The sequence below is a fragment of the Camelus ferus genome, chromosome 33 (genome assembly GCF_009834535.1).
Source record: "Camelus ferus isolate YT-003-E chromosome 33, BCGSAC_Cfer_1.0, whole genome shotgun sequence".
Taxonomy (NCBI): Eukaryota; Metazoa; Chordata; class Mammalia; order Artiodactyla; family Camelidae; genus Camelus; species Camelus ferus.
The window spans coordinates 9,915,101-9,935,972 of NC_045728.1; the positions used below are offsets into that span (position 1 = coordinate 9,915,101).

General features: G+C 49.0%; 1 protein-coding gene across 6 annotated transcripts in view; it reads right to left on the reverse strand.

Annotated features, from left to right (window-relative positions):
• GRIK4 (glutamate ionotropic receptor kainate type subunit 4) overlaps window positions 1–20,872 on the reverse strand; it is a 387,436-nt gene that overhangs the window by 149,896 nt on the left and 216,668 nt on the right. For 5 of the 6 annotated variants that reach the window (XR_004317018.1, XM_032472703.1, XM_032472705.1 and 2 more), the window contains exon 3: window positions 10,345–10,509. The exons of the other annotated variant lie outside the window; for it this stretch is intronic. Coding sequence is in view for 4 of the 5 variants with exons in the window: in XM_032472703.1 (XP_032328594.1) it covers window positions 10,345–10,509 (165 nt within the window). In the remaining variant the exon portion in view is untranslated. The remainder of the gene's footprint in view (window positions 1–10,344; window positions 10,510–20,872) is intronic. 6 annotated transcript variants of the gene reach the window in all.

The following is a 20,872-nucleotide window of genomic DNA, read 5'->3' on the forward strand; positions in this document are numbered from 1 at the left end:
CCTCTTCTCAACCCCGTACAGTCGAGGTCCCCAGCCCATCTTGTTCTACTGCATCCACCTCCCTAGGGTCACCAATGACCTCTTAGGAGTTCTCACCTCATCCTCTCTCTCTCTCTGGGACATGTGATGCTGCTGATTGCACTGTTCTTATGAATTTCATAACACTATCCAATCCCAGTTCTCAGCTGCTTCTCTGACTGGTCTTTCTCACTTCCTTCGCCAACCCCTCTTCCTTCACCTACCCACAAAATTCAGATTCTGTCCATGCCTCACTCTCTCTGGGTCATCTCATTCTTGCTTGTGGCTTCTACTCTCATCTCTGCCCAGGCGATCCTACAGTCTGATCGATGTCCTGAGTTACAGAATCAGGTCCCTACCCCCTGCTGGGTGTTGCCATGGGGACTTCCCTCTGGTGTCATGCACTCGGCATGCCTGCGGCAGAGAGACACAAAGCACAGTCTTGAAGAGCAGGAACTCTGATGCAAGACTGTCTGGGTGTGAGTCTTGTCTAGGTCACTTAGGAGCTGTGGGACCTGGAGCACTTTACCAAAACCCTCTGGGCCTGCTTCCTCGTCTACAGGACGGGGATATTAACAGCACCTCTCTTACAGGGATGTTGTGAGAATCAAAGTGAGCTAATACAAAGGACCTGGAGTGGTACCGACAAGCTGTACGACTCTCCTTACTCCCAGTACACTGTTTCTGTTACATGCTTTTCATAAACAGTCTGATTTGATCTGCATACTTCAGGAAGAAGATGCATTATCATCCCCACTTTACAGATGGGGAAACTGATGCTCAGAAAATTTAAGTAACTTGTTCAAGGTCACACAGGTAGAGCTGGGCTTGAACTTGGAGATCCAACTGGTGCCAAAGCCCAAGCTCTTAACTCCTGCACTGCACCCTCCTTCGCTCCTGAATCTCAAACAGCGGTCACCCTTGACTCTTCCTTGCCTTCCCTTGCTGAATCTACTCACTCGCTATACCAATCAGGGGCCAGGCTCTGACCATTTGACCTGCTCACCTCCTGCTGTCCTCTCCTTTCAGCTCTCACCGTCACAGTTCTAGGTCAGCCCCTTTTACTATCTGCCTCTAAGGGCTTTCTCTGTCACCACGATCCTTCACTTCCAATCGGTTCTCCAAATTGGGGCTAATTATAATCCTAAACATAGGTCTGTTGCTCCTGCAGAAAGTTTGTCTAATTTACCTCTGTGTCCTCCATACCTAGCACAGGGCTGAACTCAGAGTTATGTGCTCAATAAGGAGCCGCTGAACCTCAACAAAGCCCCCTCAACACTTTCCGTGGAAAACTGGAAATAAACTAAATGTCCAATCGTAAGGGAATAGTTATCTAAAGTGTGGGTCATATACCCAAATGGAATATTACTTAGGCATTTAAAATGCTTATGAACAGTTTATAATAGTATTAAAAATATTTATGTAATAATATTAAGAGAAAGAAGCAAGATATAAAATTATATGTGTATCGATATGAAGGCTACAACTAAGCAAATACAGAAAATAGTTCTGCTCTGAGGAGTGACTGGAAGAAGAGGTTGTAAAAGCCCGTGTTTATTGAGTGCTAATTACGACCCATTCTAAGCACTTTATATGAATTGACGTATTTAATTCTGGAAACAGCCTGATGTGCTAGATAATCTTACAGTCACTTCATTTTACAGATGAGAAAAGCAGAACAAAGAAGTGAAAAAAAAGGCAGAGTCAGGATTCAAACCCCCAACCCCTGGATCCAGCATCAGTTCCCTAACCACTGCGCCACACAACCGCCCCTGGTTACTAGTGATTAACTCGGATCTTAATAGAGATTGCCTTGACTGGTGGAACACTAAATGATGCTCTCCCCCCCCCCTTTCTCTACTTTCCATAAACAAGCATGTATTTCCTTCATAACATATCATTACAGAAAATAAAATTTCATTATGAAAAAAATTTCTTCCGATGAGCAGGTAAAATCCAGATGGGCCTGATCTCCTCAAGACACAACCTCCCAGCCCTTCCTCCCATCACCTCTCCTCCCTCTTCACGCCAGCTCACCTGGAACACACTCCGTATCTTCCTATTACCTGAGCCCATTCCAGGGCTGTTCTCTCTGACTAGACCAGGGATGTCTTAGCCTGCTGCCTGAGGTCTGTGAGTGGAAGTCAGTGGTCTGTGAACAACTGGGGAAAGAAAAATGGCATTATTTTCTCTAAACCCCTAACTAAAATTTAGCATTCCTGTCAATTTGGAATATAGGCAATAAAGCACGGTATCCTAACAGTAACTGCGACTCCGTCACTGACAGACATCATGAGTGTGTCATATCACATTACAGTGCTGCAGACGTCTTGAAATGTCACTCATATTCCTAATTACTTCAAAATTACACTAGTAGTTACATCCTATGCTAGGTTTGGCTATTGAATACATTAATAAAGAAATACATACACTGATGTATCACTATTAAAATATTTTAACTGCATTCCCATATAATCAGTTTCCCTGGTCATCCTATCTATTTAATTTTATTCATTTAAAAACACTTATCTGAGGAGTTTATTAGCACCCTTAGACTACCAGGGTCCAGACCCTTTTGCCTGGAAAACTCCTACTGGTCCTCCAGTGCCCAGCTCGGTTCTTGCCCATAGGCAAGAAGGTGCCATTCCCTCCTGACAGTCACATCACACTGTGGCTCTGAGCCAGCTCCATGCTGAACAGGTCAGCGTCCCTGTTTTCTGAATTCCTGGCCAGCTTCTGCCCCAAGCTAGCTCATTATGCTGGGTCTCAATAGGGGGAAATTTCTCTTGAAATGAAATTCTTATAGAAGGTCACAATCCCTTATTCCCAATTCCAAAATCCAAAAGGCTCTGAAACCAGATGGTTTTCATCAAACTCATTTGGTGTCAAAATCTGATCTAAATAGAGAGATGTGACGCTTGTCATAATATGTGAATAGTTGCATGCAAGTGTGCATTTAATTTTGAGTATGGGGTTCAGCCCCAAACCCCACCAGAAATGCTACTTAATGTATGGTATGAGCACCATGTGACCTGCCCAGTATCTGAAAAGCTCTAGACTCTAAATACATCCAGCCTCAAGGGTTTGTGGACCTGAGTTCGCTGTTGTGAGTGATCATCCCCCATCTACCGCTGGATCAGAAACTCCTTGAGGGCAGGGGTCACATCTATTCAGTCCTGGCAACAAGACAGTGCTCAACAGATGTTTGCTCAGCTGAACTGAAAGGATCCAAAATGAGTGCAATGAAAGTGAATTATCATCTTCCCAGCAGCCATGGCCTGGGGATTTCCTGGGATCTGGGAATTGTTCTTTCATTCCCTATGAAGGATGCCGGCTCAGTAAAAATGAAAATCATCTCTGAAGGGCCTCGGCTCTGAAACTTCCCGGACCCTGATTCTGCAGGCCCCCGGCTGTCTTGTGAGGGTCTCTGAGCAGTTTTGTGAGGGATGGAGGAGAGGGAGGTGCACTCTACCTCTGCCTCCCAGGGAGCAAGGAAGAGACAGGAGTGACGTTGCCATGGCGACGAAGTTTCCCAGCCAGCAGAGGAGTTGGAAGGCAACTGACAGAGCAGCTGCAGGAATAAAAGACCACGGTGGGGTGCTGGAGGAAAGGGGAACTTCTTCTCCCGGGGAGATACCAGCTCCAGCCTGGATCGGACTTCCCCTTAGACACCTGGCCTGCACAGGAGATGTTTGTGGGAGCTGCTCCTTCCCTGCGTCTATACAGGGAGGGGAAGGTCCGGCTGTGCTGCAGATGGTCCAGAGGGGTGAGTTGTAGGCACACTGATCGCAGGCCCTCCAGGGAAAAGGCAGCTTCCCGGGTGGGGACGAGGAACCTGGGGCCTCCTCACCTAACAGTGTGGCCCTCTCTGAGCCCCTGTGTAAACAATCAAGGCCGTCGGGAGCTGACAGAGATGTGGAGCAGGGGCTGGGAGAACTGAGGCCGTCACATAAAAACACGTCAAGGCTCTGAAGCCTGAGTGGAGAGGGTCTGGTCCTGGTTCACGCCAAGCTCCAAGTGGGGCCCTGATGAGCAGGAGCGAGGAAAACAACTGCCTTCATCAGCACCAAGAACTGCCTCCTTCTTGTGCGAAAGCCTCGGAGCACGGTCCACTCTCAGCTCTGTGACTGGACAAGGGGCTGAATGGACCGGCCCTGATGGCCTCTGAGAGGAGAGCCGTGAAGGTGGGAGAGCCGGATCTCTGCACTGGCCCGCCCACGATGGGTACCGCTCTGGCCAGGGTGCCCCAGGGTCTTAGAGAGCTCAAAAGTGCCACTGGCTGTCACAGGGATGAAATGAACAGCATGGGGAACACGGTCAATGATACTGTAACATCTTTGTATGTGACAGATGGTAACTACACTTAGCATGGTGATCACTTTGTAATACACAGAAATATCAGATTACTGTGCTGAACACCAGGAGCGAACAGTCTTACAGATCAATTATTCTTCAAACACAAACAAACCAACTCATAGAAAAGTGATCAGATTTGTGGTTACCAGAAGCGGGGGATACAGGGAGGGGGAATGGATGAAGGCAGTCAAAAGGTACAAACTTCCGGTTACAAGATAAATAAGAATTAGGGACGTCGTGTACAACACGGTAAGTGTAATTAACACTGCTGTATGTTACATACGAAAGTCGTTAAGAAAGTGAATCTTAAGAATTCTCATCACAAGGAAAAACATTTTTTCTATTCCTTTAGTTTTCTATCTGCGGAAGATGAGGGATGGTCACTAAACTTACTGTGACAATCATTTCATAATGTAAGTCAAATCATTATACTGTATACCCTGAACTTACACACATCAATTATCCCTCAATCAAACTGGAAGGGGAAAAGAAAATCTGCCATTGGTTCCTCTCACCAAAGACATATCATTCAAAGCTCTCAGCCTGGTCCCAGACCACCGTGCAAGGGAATGTTACACAGGCAGGCACTGACTGGCAGACACATTACCACCCTGGATCCGTACTTACAATCATCCCGAGAGGGAGGAGTTACAATACTAATTCTCCTACTAAGAAGGATGCTAGTAAGTGAACTCTACAAAGAGTTCACCTGGCACCTAGCCCTGCTCTAAGTCTTCTAAGTGCATCATCGCATTTAATCTTTGCAATAGCTTCATGAAGTGAGAACTGTTATTATTCCCATTTTACAGATGAGGAATGTGAGGCACAGAGACAAGCCCGCGGTGCTGGTAAAGTCAGGATTAGGATCCTGGTGCTCCCAACTCCAGAACCTGTGTCCTGACGGCTGTTCTACATGGCTCTCCAGTCCCCTCACCACCACCCCACGGAAACTCTCAGTTTTAGCCACGCCCAGTGGTCACTGACCCAAGGTACTCCATTTTTCCCTGCCTCGAGCCCAAGCATCAACCTCCAGTGTGCTGTTAAGGCTTCTGCATGGACGCACTCTTCCTTTCCCCTCTTCTGTCAAACATTCCGAAGTCTGGCCTTCCCCAAGGCCTTCCCTGAGCACCTGGCTGCACCTCTGACCTATCTCTGACCTCCCTCTGCCCTTGTCGGAGCCACTCCCTGGCAAGTCCACAGCAGAGCTACTGAGATTTATGTCCCTTTTCCCATATGTGGTCTTAGCTGTCTCCTGCGAAAGACAGTGAGCCTCAGTCTCCCCATCTGTAAAATGAGGAGTTCGAGCCAGGTGATTTTTGAGCACTGTGATTCGATGCATTTCTGAGTCCCTGTTATGCATACGTGAGGGGGGCCACTCAGAGAAGGGGGGCAAGGACTGTTTGTTGAACGACTCATCACTGTCCTAGGCCTTTCTCTTCCAGCGTCTCCCCTTTTCTCCTTATGCTGACATGGAGACGTCCTACTAAGTTGATGGCAGGATGTTTGCCTTCACCTGCAAGAGCAGCTCTGAATCACCAGAGGTCATACCCGCAGAGCCTTCGAGAAGCTCAGGAGCCCGTGCAGGAGGGGCAGCCACGCAGCGGGGACCTCACGCTCCGCGCCCATCTCCAGGCGCTGGGGCCTCATGGGGCTCGCCAGGGACGCAGCGCGCCTCTGGGTTTCCAGGGGAAACAGTGTGGACGGCTGATAGCATGCTTGGTCTCACAGAGACAAACAGAGGCAGAGGCGAGGGGTTCACAGGGAGGCTCCCGCTTTTAGCTCTGCAGTAAATTAAACCTCAGTCTGTCTCTGGCAGCAGCAGAGACGGTGCCTCCGGGTGTTTGGGTGATAAGGGGGTAGCGCTTAGTTAAGCTCTAATACGTTCACCCACAGGAGACACACGGATCTATAGGAACAGAGGAGGGCAAGGCCTGTGGGAGCTCCCTGCACCGGAGCCAAGGAGGGAAGGGACAGGCGGGAGGGGAGGTGACCTCGTAGGTCCGGTCCACCCCTCTTACTTCAGATCTGTGGGCTGGGCAGAAGCCGCTGGGGAGTCAAACATCAAGAAGCAGCAGGCAATGACGGTGACCCGGGCAGAAAGGTGGAGGGAATCAGATGTGCGTCTGAGGAAGCTTTACTAGTGACCCTCACTTTGAATAAACCCACTGCATGAAAATCCACGTGAACCAGAGAGAAGCCTGGCGGTTTGCTTCTGGTCTCTTTCTATTGTCCAGGTTGTTACTAATTAACGCCCCGTGTAACACTTTCCATCTCCCAGCCGGGCTTTCAACCATCAAACGAGAAGGTTGAACTCTAGACTCCAGCATCTTCAGTTTCTCGCCACTTTATCATCTTTGATTCTGAAATCGCCATCGCTTCTCTCGGCTGACATGCCTGCCCCAAATGTGATTCATTATCTGTGGTTTGTGCAGAGGTTTTGAAACTCACCTATTGCCGAGAGCAAGCACCAGGGTGCCCTGTGGGATGGCTACTGCCTCAGCTGAGATCAGAGCCTCTGTTTTCCGAAACCAAGAATGTTATCACTACGATCTTTCACCCCCTTGAAGTGGAGTCCCCAGCCAGGGGGTGACAGGTGTGAGGTGGGGGGCATTGTTCAGGGCCCTAGAGCCACTCAAATAGCTTTAAGTCATCAGTGCAAATCAGCCCCAGAGCACTGGCCCAGGGAAGACCCAGCCATGACACTGAGCAGTGGTTGGCTCTGGGCAGCACTCCTCGCCTTCCAAAGGCTCAAAGCTGTCGGATGCATCAGACCAGAAAACGGGAAAAAGGGAATATCCAATTATGATGGAGGCCCCACGGGGCACACTGACATTAAAGACAGGCTGTTTGAGAGAAGCCCGGGAGGTAGACCTCGCTGCCAGGTAGAGATGGTTGAACATTGAATCAGAGGAGAGATAGAAAGATGATGGTAAGAGGTGGAGAAAGCTAGCTTCAAGGTGGTGGGGAGAGAATAAACACGAGAACGAAATCCACAACTGTCACTTACTAAACACCTGCTACGTGCAGGGTGGGAATTCCCTCACCTGCACTGTCTCGTGTTGTGTTCGAATGGCCCTAGGAGGTGATATTACCATCACCTCGTTTTACAAACGAGGAAACTGGGGCACAGAATGGTCAAACAGCCTGTCCACGGTCCCACAGCTAGTAAACAGTAGAGCCAGGATTTAAATTGGTCAGTCTGACCCTAAAATCCACGCTCCTCTTTACCCCACAGTCTCCTCAAAGCAGGGACGGCCGAGCCGTTGCCCCTCCTTCATCCTGGACCCTGCCTCCTTCTCATCTCCTCCCCCTCCCCCGACACTGCCACACACCTCCAGTCCCGTCCCCACCACGCTTCTGCTAAAAGCGCTAACCCACCACCCACTCCCCCTCTTACTATGGGAGGAAAAGAATCCGGCTGGAAGCTTTCTTGCTATGAACTGTCTGGGTGGTGTTAAAAATCCATCGTCGGGGAGCAGCTCTGGCTTTAGGAGAAAAGCCTTTGGGGTAGAAAGATCCAAAAGCCCTCTATTCTAACAAATGCTAATCATGCCTCAGACACATTGAGATGTAAAAGCTGAACCAAGGGCCACTTGTTAGTAAAATACTTCGTGCCTAGAAGAAGGGCATTAGAAAGATGCTCCAAAGCTCTGTGAGGAGGAATAAAGAGATCAGTTTCCTTTATTCCCCTGATTCATCTGGCTTAATATTTCAGATGTATTTTCTCGGCAAAGCCTGGGTCATTGGGAAAGGAAATTTATATCTGCTAATGACCCCCATCCACAGTGGGCGATTCGTGCTTTCTGTCCCGTGAGGGAAACCCTGAAGCACCGATGAAGGGGGAGATGGGGCTTTTTTCAAAGAACAGACTATAGAACTATTTAGAAACCTGGACCATTGTCTGAGATCTGCCCTCCTGGACAAAGAAGCAGTAGAGGACAGACGGGGCTGGGAGAGTCACAGGAAGTCATCGCTCGTATTTACGATTTAATTTGGAAGATCCTAAGAAATCTGAATCTTTCTTTTGTTGTGCTGGAATTTGACTTCAATGGCAACGAGGATTTTACTCTGTTCCCTGCTGAGTCCCCATGGCCTAGGATAGAGCATAATATGCACTCACTAAGTATTTATTGACTGGCCGAGTGAATAAATGAATGACTATTCCAGGTACCTGTTCCCTCACCCCCTCCCTGTTCCTTCTTCTGGACACATCTCTGTCCATAGATCCCGCTGGCCTCAGCAACCCTGTTCTGTGTGATCAGAATCCATCCTCAGGCGTTAGGAGTGGACATTCTCCCCAAGGGTAGTTATGAGGTCATCTGGCCAATGTCTGTGGCTTGTGAGACCAGCCACAGCAAGATGAGCTGGACCAACCAGATCCTCTACCTTGGAAATCCAAACCAAGAGGCACCGAGGGAAAGCTGAATGCTGAAGAGACACTATGAGCCACCTGAGGGCAGGGCCTGAGTCTATCCTGTTTTCTGCATTGTTCCCAACGCAGGATATCCTGAATCAGGCCTGAAATAGAGCAAAAGCTCAATAAAAATTTCCTGCTTGAATGAAGAAGTTGTAAACTGGGCCTGGATGGCCATCATGGAACAGGTACACGATGAATAAGCGGGGAAACCAAGAGCAGAGAGGGAAGAGCATGGATCCCATGTGGCAAGAGCATCAGAGGAGCTGTTAGACAGACAGAGACAGCCACTGCCTTCTCCCCTGCCCGCTCCCCTCTTCGGATCTGTACAATATCCTACCTATTTCACTTCAGCCAGTGTAAATGTGTTTCTTCTCTCGCAGGAATAGCCCAGATTGGAGCAGCACTGGATCCCCAGGTAGAAGACCAGATGTCTGACATGCGTACTGAAGCAAGGTGTTCTTTGGTTTGGTTTGGTTTTGCCATTGAGTGTCATTAGGGTTGAAATGGGCTACGATGGGAGGAGATGGGACTCCGGAGTCTTAGGGAACAGAGGCCATCATCTCCTGGGCTGAGGGGTTCCCCTCCTTCTCTCTGAACAGGAGTTGTTCCTCTCCAGCTGAGCTATGAGCCACCATCCCACTAACTTAGAAGCTCATCCTATAAATTCATCAAGGCCATACCAGCAACACACAAGAGAATTACAGGGCAGGGGGAGTGGACTGGACACTGGACCTGCAGGGTTGTGATGCAAGTTCAGTCTAGGACTTGCTCAGCCATTGACTAGCTCTGGGGTTGGGCAAGTTACCCAGTGTCTCTGAACCTCAGTTTCTTTGGCAAAATGGGAATAGTAACACTTAACCCACCAGTTGTGGGGAGGATAAAAGCAGTGCCCCGTGCATAGCAGGGGCTTGTAAGTGTGACTTGAGTGACCTACTGTGTATGTCTATAAAGCACTGCAACTCACAGAGGCTTTTCCTTTATTGTAAGTCATTTAAACCTCACGACGACTTGCAAGCTTTGCAAAGTAGAGCCTAGCATTCCCATTTTACAGATGAAGAAACTGAGGTTGAATAGGATACGTGGCTTGTCCAAGGTTACCCCACGGAGTGAGTCACTGAACTTCAGCCCAAGTCCCAGCTTCTTTCCACAGTGCTGCCCTCAGCACAAGACAGCAAGACAGGAAACAGATGTGCAATGACTGCCCTTCCCTTGGGCTGCCCGTATTCTCCTTTCTTAATCACACACAAGGTTTCCTTCAGGGATTTGTGTACAAAATGTCCAAGAGATGAATGAATCAATATTGGAAAGAATGAATGAGTAAGTCAATGAATGAATGAATGAATGAATTTCCTGTCTTAATTCTACTCCACACACGATTTGCAACAAAGCCTGGGATCCTGTCTAGACTCAGCCCTATGGGGCCCCTGGGGCATGTTTCGCTCCCTCTCTTGGGAATACCGGCATCACAGGCCTGGTGATGGGTGCAGCTCACACCACCAGCCCCTCCTCTGCCAGCAGGGGAAGCAGACGGCAGCCCTGCCCATTCTACGTACTGGTTTCTGCAGTCTCGTACTCGCTGTCTCTGAGAAGCTCAAAGATGTCCACTTCGACCTTGGCCTTGCCCAGCCTCTCAGGAGCGCGGTTGATGCGGTTCTTGGCCAGGGTGATGGAGAGCCGCTCCCCTCTGCTGCACTCCATGGGGTCATCCAAGATCGCAGCTGTGGGCAGGCAACCACATGGAGACAGTTGGTACCCTCTGCCGTTACCCCTCCTCCTTCTCCAGTCTCCCCCCACTGCCACCTTCCTCTTCCAGGCAGCTACCCGCATCGCCCTCCACCCTGTCATCCTCAGAACTGTCACCAAAGCACATCCTCTACTTGCTAAGTGTCTCCGTTTGTAGCCAGGTGTAGCAGTGAATTCTAAGGTGGATATCTGCCCCAGGAACCCTGTAATGCCACAGCAGGCCACCAGGGGTCCTACCTGTAAGAGGTCCCTAAGCTTAGGCATAGGGATACCCTAGGATATACGTTTATACGCACACACAGGCACATGTGTGCAAAGGAAGGGAGATGGTGGCTGTCCTTTGAAGATGGTCTCCTGGGCCTATGAGAGACTCTCCTTGAGGTGATGCAGGGTTAAAGGAGGCCAGGTTTGAGAAGGAGAGCTGTCTCAGGAGCAGCTGCAAGACGCTGCTGAGTGCTGGTATCCAGGCTCCGACATCAAGAAGCCGCAACAGCCAGTGAGCTACATAGTTTCTATGAACTCTTTCTTCATTGGACATGAGAAATAGTAAGATAACCTCTTGAGGTTGGTGTGAAAACTCAGCAAGATAATGTTTGTAAGTGGCATGGTATGCGAATTTAATCAGTGTGACTTTATCAATGTGAATGGTCGGAGTGGTGTGGTACCAATGGCTGCCCAGCTTCTGGAAGCAGTTAAGGGTAAGTGTCATGCTATCATAGAGACCTGAGTTCAAATCCCAGCCCCGCCCCATCTTAGCTATGGGACCTCAGTTTCCTCGCCTGTAAAATGGGGAGAGAGCCTATTCTTTGGGCTACTTGCAAAGATTACACGGATAATATGTGTGAAGTGACGTGCTCACCAGCAGCATCGGGTGCGTGGCAAACACTCAATAAATCTATCTCTTGATATCATTCATTCTCTTGGTAGAGGACATTGTAAAATGGAAAATCTCTACCTACAGATAAATGTTCCCAGCAGCATTGTTCATAATAGCCCCCAAAGTGGAAAAACCCCAGTGCCCATCAACTGATGAATGGATGAACAAAATGTGGTCTACCCATTCAATGGAATACTATTAAAAAATAAAAACGGATGAAGTACTGATGTATGCCACAACATGGATGGACCCTGAAGACATTATACTCAGTGAAATAAGCCAGACATGAAAAGACCACATGTTGGAAGATCCCATTTACGTGAAATGTCCAGAATAGGGGAACCCATAGAGACAGAAAGTAGATTAGTTGTTGCCCAGGATGGTGGTGGTGGTGGGAAGTTGGGGATAAATGGGGAGGGACTGCTAATGCATATAGTCTGTCTTCTGGGATGACAAAAATGTTCTAAAATTGATCGTGGAGATGGGTGCCCAACGCTGTGAGTATACTAAAAAACCGCCGGGGTGAACTGTGTGGTATATGAATTATATATCAATAAAGCTGCTACAAAAATAAAGATCAAGCTTTTCTTGCAGAGGTTGAAGCCTCAGAAGAGCAACAAGGACAATTAAGCCTCATAGATTTCCCTGACACGTGGCCCTTGACTCTCTGTGGCCAGTGTGGCCAGAGATCCAGGTTCCCCGCCGTCTTTTCTGTATGATGCTCCCATCCCTACAGAGACCCAACTCCGATACCAAAGCCAGGACACAGAATATGACAAAGCATTTTTCCTGATTTGTGGATTTATTTGTATGCATAGCCTTGCTGAACAACAAAAATTAGATTTACACAGGTTGGCCAAAAGTTGGGAGACAGAGGTGCGGCCAAGACTAAGGCAATAAAGTGAGCTTCTGTGAGTTAAGGAGCAAAGTCCACGCACACCTGATAGGATGAGCCACCTGAGGGAGTGGCCAAAGGACCACAAGTGTATGACTGAAGAACCTGGGACATCTCAAATCCCTACCCAGGGGACCTTAGGGCAGCAAGACCAGAATAAGATTGTTACTCAGGAAGCAGAAACCTAAACGATTACACTGTGATCTCCTGGGGGAAAGACTCTGGGAACAGAAGTCAAGCAGGGCAGCCCAGGGGAGCGATTCTCAAATGCTGTTCCTGCAAGACGTGGGTTCCTGCAAGAGGTGGAGGGGGTCTCTAGCCCCACGCCAGCTTCAATCAGCACAACTCCACACCCGTCAGTTTTAGACATCGGGGTTCTCCAAAAGATGTGATGCGGGAAAATGTTTCTTTGTTACAAATATAACAGAAACCATCAGCTCAGCCCTAGACACAGGAAAGAGACACGTAAGATGTTAGAGATCGTCAGCGTCATCGGGCACAAGTCAGGGAAAGGAGGCACTGGCTCCGAGGCACACAAGCCTCATGTCACAGGCACACGTTTATCCAGTGACCACATCAGGCTGAGTGCCTAGTGGACACGTCTGAGTATCTGGAGAAGCTCCAGGAGGTGAGTGTGCTGTGTCAGCATCCTCACTTGGAAATGAGAAAACAGAGGTAGCAGGGGAAGGTGTCGAGGAGGGAGGGGGTCCCAGGTCAGTCTCATACGGACCCTGCACCCTTAAGCACAGTGCATCTTCCTTCTAATGAAGCTCGTCTTCCCAGGGGCGTGCTGCTGAGCAGGGAGTGGACTAGGAGGGTGTGTCTTGGTCAGCTCAGGCTGCTGTAACAAAGTCCTGGAGGGGGTGCCATTTGTTCCTCTCAGTTCTGGGGGCTGGGGAGCCAGAGTTCAGGGTGCCAGCATGATTGGGTCCCAGGAAGGGATTTGCAGGTGGCTATAGTCTCACTATGCCCCCACACGGCAGACAGAAGGAGGGCGAGTTCTCCGGTCACTTTTAAAAGGGCACTGATCCCATCATGGGGGCCCCACCTTTATGACCTCACCTAAACCCCACCTCCTCCCAAAGGCCCCACCTCCTAATACTATCACACTGGGGGTTTGAGTTTCAACAGATGAATTCTGGGAAGACACAAACTTTCAATCCACAGAATTAGGGCATGTAAGCCTTATAATCACCACAACAGAAGACCAACCAAGGCAAACCAGCTCTGAAACACCAACAGGCTGGACCCTGGACCTCTGGAAATTCCCACGGGTGATGCGTCCAACCCCCATGAAGATTTTTAGACTGGGGGCAGGTATCTTTCTCTTTGCGCCATGTGACCTCACTATGACCAACGTTTCCATCTACAACCTGTTAAATATTTAATAGATCACTTGTAATAAGACGAATTAATTAATAAAACAATCTCTCAGAAAATTCCCACGTCCCCTGCAAATCTGGAAACTCGGGCCTCTCCTGAGACTGGGGGGAGGAGTTACTTCAGCAATGTTTTCATGCTGCAGAGTCGCACTGGACTCGCCTCTGCCCCATCAGGACCCGAAGGCCACAATTATACCTGCCCCACAGCAGCCACACACGTACAATGGCCTACTGGTCCTGTCTGCTCTCTTTATGCAGATGTGTATGCTGTGGACTGAATTCTGTCCCCCGAAATTCATTTGTTAAAGCCCTAACATGACTTCATTTATTTAGAGATAGGAACTTTAAGAGGTAATTAAGGTTAAATGAGGTCATAAAGGTGGGGCCCTGATCTGATAGGATGAGTGCCCTAGAAGAAGGGACTCCAGAGAGGGTTCCCACCCTACTTCCCCCACCCTCCAGCCGGGAAGAAGGCTGTCACCTGAAACTGACCCTGCTGGCCCCCTGACCTCAGACTTCCAGCCTCCAGAACCATGAGAAATAAATGTCTGCTGTGGAAGCCACCCAGTGTGTAGTGTTTTGTTATGGCAGCCCAAGCACACAAAGAAAACAGTGCTAATATAAACCCTGATGTGCAGGACTCCAGCCAATCAACTCGCAGAGAACCACTGGACACACTTTGAGACAGAGGGATCGTGGCCGGGGGAGGAAAGGGAATGTGGGAATTGCACACTAAGGGACACACGTGGTCCCCTCGGCCCCCGGGACTCTGCACCCAGGGGTCCTTGGCAGGTGCGCACCAATTCACTAAGACCCACAGTCCTGCCCTCCCTTCCCAACCTCCGTGCCATTCTGGGCACCACTTTTTATTAGGTTTTAGACAGTGATTAATTTCTGGCTGGGAAGAGCCTCTCCTGGGAGGTTGGTTGGCATCAAACATATTGGGATCAGAATAATAAGGATGACAACAGGAACCAGATTCCGGGCTGTGGGCAGCAAAGACGAGGGAAAGGCTCAGGCCCTCTTGGGACACCAGACGAACATGTCCCCAACAGGCGTTACCAAGCAGCACTCTTGCTGTCCTGGCTGTCCCACAGCGGGGCCCCAGGGGTGAAGAGCAGCGTGCACAGGACTCAGCCCATGCCTACGTCCACCCTAGAGAGGGCGCCTCTCTGCCCACTGCGGCACTCCCTTTTCACCCCAGCGGCTGTGGCCCTGACAGCCCAGGGGAGGCCATGTCACCACTGACCTGCTCACACCCCTTCCCCATTGTCTGAAGGGCTGGTCTCAGTCGAGGCTCTAGGGTGCCACTGGCCCTCTGCAGCCTGGCTTCCACACACCTTCCTACCCACAGTACCTCCGTCACCCCTACGGTGACAGGACCTCCGTGTTAAAACCTGGGCTGGCCTCTTGTGTTTCCTCTTCCAAGCCTCTGCTGACACTGGCCCTGTCCCTTGTTCCCCAGCTCCCTACCAGGCCTCTGTTCCCCTCAGGCCCATCTCCTCCAAGAAGTCTCCCCTGACTCCCGGGCCTGGAGCTTTCCTTGGATTTCCAAGCACTGCCTTGCAGGGGTGCTCATCTTTCCATTTCTGTGTATGATTTTCCTCATCTAGCTTGTTCCTTAGAAGCCCAGGGCAATGTCTCCGTCCTTTGAAACTCCTCAGATTTTCCATCCCAAATCAATTCCCTCTTCCTTCGAACGCCCACAGAAACGTCTCAGTAGCTTTCCTCAGACAGTGACCACTTCTGACTCTTTATTATTTATTGTGCCTATTTGTCTGTCTGTCTTTTCTCCCCTAGACAGTCGGCTCCTTGAGGGCGAGGGCCGTGCCCGACTCATCTCTGCAACTGTGCCATCCCGGGCACACACGCGCTGAGCTCTTAATGAATGGTATTGAGCGAATAAATAAAGCAAGGCCACTGCCTTTTCATGTCCTACCGCCAGCAGCAGCAGACATCGCGCCCAGGGCAGTAAGAACCAGACGGTGCGCGGACCGGGGGCAGCTCCCCCGGGGGCCTGCAGGACGGAGGACCCGTGCGGAGCCCTCCTGCCAGGGGCTGGCGGCTCTCCTGCCCTCGGCTCACCTGTGTAAATCGGAACAGGGCTTGCCCTCCCTCCACAACGTCTCAGCTGCGCAGAAGTGACCCCTCGGATTGGAAAACCAAACGCCTAATCCCTTGGTTCTTCCAGCGTCTTGTTGCTGAAGATTTCAAAGCACTTCGATAACTCTTACATCTTCGAGGGCGGAAATAAAGAGGTTTTACTGGAGAGCCTTTTATAGGCAGTATCTATAACACGCCTACAGCTGTTCGGCTCAGCAGGTCCGAGCCCTGCGCTGACAGGAAGAGGGGATGTGCGCCTCCAGGCAACCAGTCGGCTCTGCTCCCAAGCCAAGCCCCCGGCTGCCTGCTCCCCGGGGCCCCCGCCCCACCGCTCGTCTGGTCCCAGCTTCCTCACTCACCTCTGTCCTCTCGGGGGCCCTCTTTTCACCCCTGTTGGCCCCGGTCATGCCTCCTGCTGGAGGCGATCGCACCACTGTGCAGGCTGGTCCCCCACAAGCTCACACCGCTCCCCCTCTCCTGGGGGGCAACGAGGCACCCCCCTGTCCTCGTAAACGACAGACTGCCCATTTGCTGGGGCCGCCACGACAAAGCACCACAGACTGGGAGACTTAAACCACAGAAACGGGCTTTCTCACGGTTAGAGGCTAGAAGCCCAAGATCAAGGTGTCGGCAGCTTTGGTTTCACTCTGAGGCCTCTGTCCCTGGCTTGAGGACGGCCGTCTTCTCGTTGTGTCTCCACAAGTTCTCTCCGCTACGCGAGTCTGTGTCCTTATCTCCTCTACTTGAAAGACGTCAGTTGTGCTGGCTTAGCTTCCACCCACATGACCTCACTTTAACTCAATTGCTTCTATAAAGATCCTATTTGCACATACAGTCGCATTCTGGGGTACTGGGTGTTGGGACTTTAGTACAGGAACTTAGAGGGGACACAATTCAGCCCATAACAGGGACCTGCGCATCTAACCACCGCCCACTCTCACCTCCTCATTCTTGGCCCACAGGCTGGCCAAACCCAGGCCGCTCTCAGTGAACTGCCTCAACTCGGTGGCCCCACCTCTTTCCATCGGGCTCAGATAAGGAGGGTCTTCTTCTAGGAGAGCCCCCCCAAGCCTGGCTCTCTGCCTCACCGTGCTTCCCTGCTGCCCCAGACCAGCTGGTTCCCCTCTGCTAAAACATGGCCAGAGCCATCCCCTCCTGTGGGGACCCTCCACTGACTGCACTGCCCAAGCAGGTCCCTCCAGCTTTCCCTTCTGTCACCTTCAATTCAGGCCAGGTTTCTCAAGTGACTGCTCGACATTTGCTAACTTCCCCTTGTCCCACATTCTCCTCAACCCCCCCACACTCCCCCTATTGTCCCCTCCACTCCACTCAAACTGTACTTACAAGGTAAATAACCATCAATCACCATTTTTGCAAAATCGATGGACGCTCCTGATTCTCTGTCTAATTATATCCTGAGCTGGTGTTACTGTTTGTATCTGCCAGGTGCTGCTCAAAGAAGATCATGTGTATCATCTCATTTAATCCTCACACAACCCTGCAACTGGCTGTCCCACTTTATAAGTGAGAAAACTGAGACAGGGACCAGTTTAGCGACTTGCCCAGGAACACACAGCTCCTGATGGCAGCGGTGGTCCAGCCCGTGAGCTGCTAGACCATGTCATCAGGCCGCCTCCTGGGTTCTCTTTGCATATGAGAGTCCTGAGCAGTTTTTTTTCTTTTGTCTTGACTTTTGTTTGTTTGTTTGTTTTTGCCTGAGACCCTCAGCATCCTCGGCTTCCATGACATGACACTCCTGGGACTTTCCTCCTTCTTCTCTGCCTGTTCTTTCAAGCTACACTTCTTCTGCCTGCCCTTTAAATATCAGGGAGCCCCAAGGGGCCATGCAGAGCCTGCTCCTTGCCGCACTCCCAGGAGCTTCCTACGTGATCTCGTCCACAGCCACCTCCGTGGGGATATTTCACTTACGTCCACCTGCCATGATATCTCCATGTAAATGTCCATCTCAGATTCAGTAGGACCCAAACTAAACTCCCCCTTCCCTCCTGGATGCTCCCTGCTACACGCCTACATTTACTAAACGGCAGAAGCAGCGACCCAATTATCGGATTAGTCTTTAAGTTTTACTCGTTAATCTTTTCAGTCCCTAGTGCTTGGCACCTCACCTGATAAGAGCAGGAGACATTCTATGTATGTTTAAGTCAAACTTGTCTCGGCTTTTGAAAGGTTTTATGTTGACTTCTACTCCTTCAGAAATTACTATTCTGACCCATACATATATGGACAATTGATTTTGACAGAGGTGCAGTGAAAAAGAAAAAGTTCTTTTCAATAAGTTGTGCTCGACCTATTGGATATTTATATGTTTAAAAAAGAAATAACAACATCAAGCCCTGTCTTGTACACCGTATAAAAGAAACCCCATCTCACACCAGATATAAAAATTAGCACAAAAAAATGGATCATAGACCTAAAACTAAAAGACTTTAAATCTTTGTGACCTTGAATTAGAAAACATTTGTTAGATGTGACACCAGAAGCAAAACCCATAAAATTAAACATTGACAAATGATTTCATTGAAATTTAAAATGCCTGCTCTTCAAATGATACTGTTAGTAGAATGAAAAGACAAGCCACAGCCTGGGAGAAAATATTATCTGCAAAGCAAATATCTGATAAAAGACTTGTATCCAGAAAACACAAAGAAATCTCAAAACTCAATAATACAATATCAAACAACTCAACTTTTAAAGATGGGCAAAAGATGTGAACAGATGCTTCAACAAAGAGGTGGTAACATCATTAATCATTAATCATTGGGGGAAATACAAATTAAAACTATAATGAGATATTGCCATAAACCCATCAGAACCGTTAACAATTAAAAGCTCAACCAGACCACATCGGTGAGGGTGTGGAGGACCTGGAACTCTTCATATGCTGTTGATGGGACTATAAAATGTATGACCACTTGGAAAACCATTTGGTGGTTTCTTAAAAGTTAAACATACACCTCCTATTTGATTCAGCTATTCCACTCCTAGGTGTCTATCCAAAAGAAAAGAAAGGATATGTCTACACAAAAATATGTAAATAAATGTTCATAATTACTTGATCTGTAACAATCAATGAGTGGAAACAACCATCAACCATTGAATGAATAAACAAACTTGTGGTCTAGCCATACAATGATATACTACTCGGCAATAAAATGTTATTAAAGAAGCCAGACAAAAAAAGACTACATGCTGTATGATTCCATTTACAGATATTTCTAGAAAATACAAACTAATCTGTAGTGACAGGAAGCAAATGAGTGGTTGCCTGGGGATGGGGCTGGGAAAGGGGTAGGAAGGAGCAGAGTGAGGAATCACAACATGGCACCAGAAAACTCTTTTTGGGTGATGAAGAAATTCATTTTCTTGATTGTGGTAATGGTATTACAGGCGTAGGCTTGGCAAAATTATCAAATTGTACATTTCAAAAATATGCAGTTTATTGTATATAAATTGTATCTCTATTTAAAAAAAATGCTTTTATGAGATAAATATTACTATTCCTCTGGCTCCTTCCTACCTTCTCCCTCCCTTCCCCCCCACTTCCCAGCAAATGAAACATCTTAAACTCTGTGGTCATGTCTACTGCCTTTAATTCCTCTGCATCTTCTCCATCCTGAACCTCTAAGATCTCTGGATTAGAAATCACCAAGGTTCTCTTTCCTTACAAATCTGAAGGTCTTTCTTTGGTTTTCAGGGTTTTGAAGCTCTGAGGCACTCATGCCTGGACTGTTTTTCTTGGCATCATCTTTTGACATCTGATTATCATGCTGATCACCTTTGCCCCAACCCCCTCCCTAGCTCCCTTCCTTCTGTATAACCCTAGTTGTCAGCGTTCCCCAAATCTCACGCTCCGGATTTAGTCCTCAGTCCACTTTCTCTTCATGTGTACTTTCTCCCTTGAAGAATTAATTAATTCTCAACTATCAGCTCTATGCAGATAACTCCAAAATCTCTACCTCCAGCCCCACTTTCTCATCTGCACAGCAGACTCCTGTTTCTGGCTGCTGAAGGGGAATGTACCCTTGGAAATCCTTCCAAATTCCAGGTCCCAAATGTAACCCACTACTTTCCATAGAATGGGGGCCTCTCTGTGACTCCCCAGTTTCAATTAACAGCATCAGTTTCCCACATGCGATCCAGATCAAGCTGACTGGCACACTCCCCATCCTTTAACCACTCTAACTACTCAGTCACAAGGACTGATATGGGTTTGCCTCCCGTCCACTTCTCTCTTCTGTCCCCACTGCCGCTACCTCTGCCTCTCTCCTGCAATACCCCTAACCTGCTTCCTGCCTCCAGCCTCTCCCGCACTAATCCAGCTACTCCACACTGCAGATTCCCTGCCTGGCCCTCATATGCTGTTCCAGGCTCACATTTTACTAAATTCTTTGACCATCTAGCTACACCTAGGCTGTCCTTGCTGTCACTTTGCCCTGTGCCTTTTTTCCAGGCGGTCTCTTCTTCCTGGAAAGCTCTCAGCTTTTCTTTATCCACATCTCAGGCCGACCTGAATGATGCCGCACTCGCATGCCCACTCCCATACTGCCCCAGGCAAGTACTGGACTGCTCTAGCCCAGCTGATTTTGCCTCTTCAAAACCCCCAAAGCGCTTATTATCTGCGTCATTCATTAAGCATTTAATCCCCTGCTTTGTAATTGACGTAAGTAGTGCATCCATTCATTCAATCAACAAACATCTATTACTAATTCATCAAACACCTATTAAATGCCTATCTTAAGCAAGGCACTAAGTACCTAGAAAAGGATAAGATATGACCATAAAAGGAAATGGCCACAACCCAATATGGTAAGTGATTGACAAAACCACATTATGCTGCTCCAGCCGTAAGCAATCCAGGTGCTCGCTGTGCTGGAGAATCAATTACAGACAACTAAGACCAGGTCCTCAGCTCTCAAATCTTTGGCCCCTCCTGGGGGTTGGCGGGGGTGCAGGGCGAGACAGACCTTTACTGCATAACGAAGTAAGTGGTTCAGTAGCGAGGCTCATGAATTTCTAAGGAAGCACAGATCAAGGAAAACCAAGCTCTTCTGGGTGGGGGA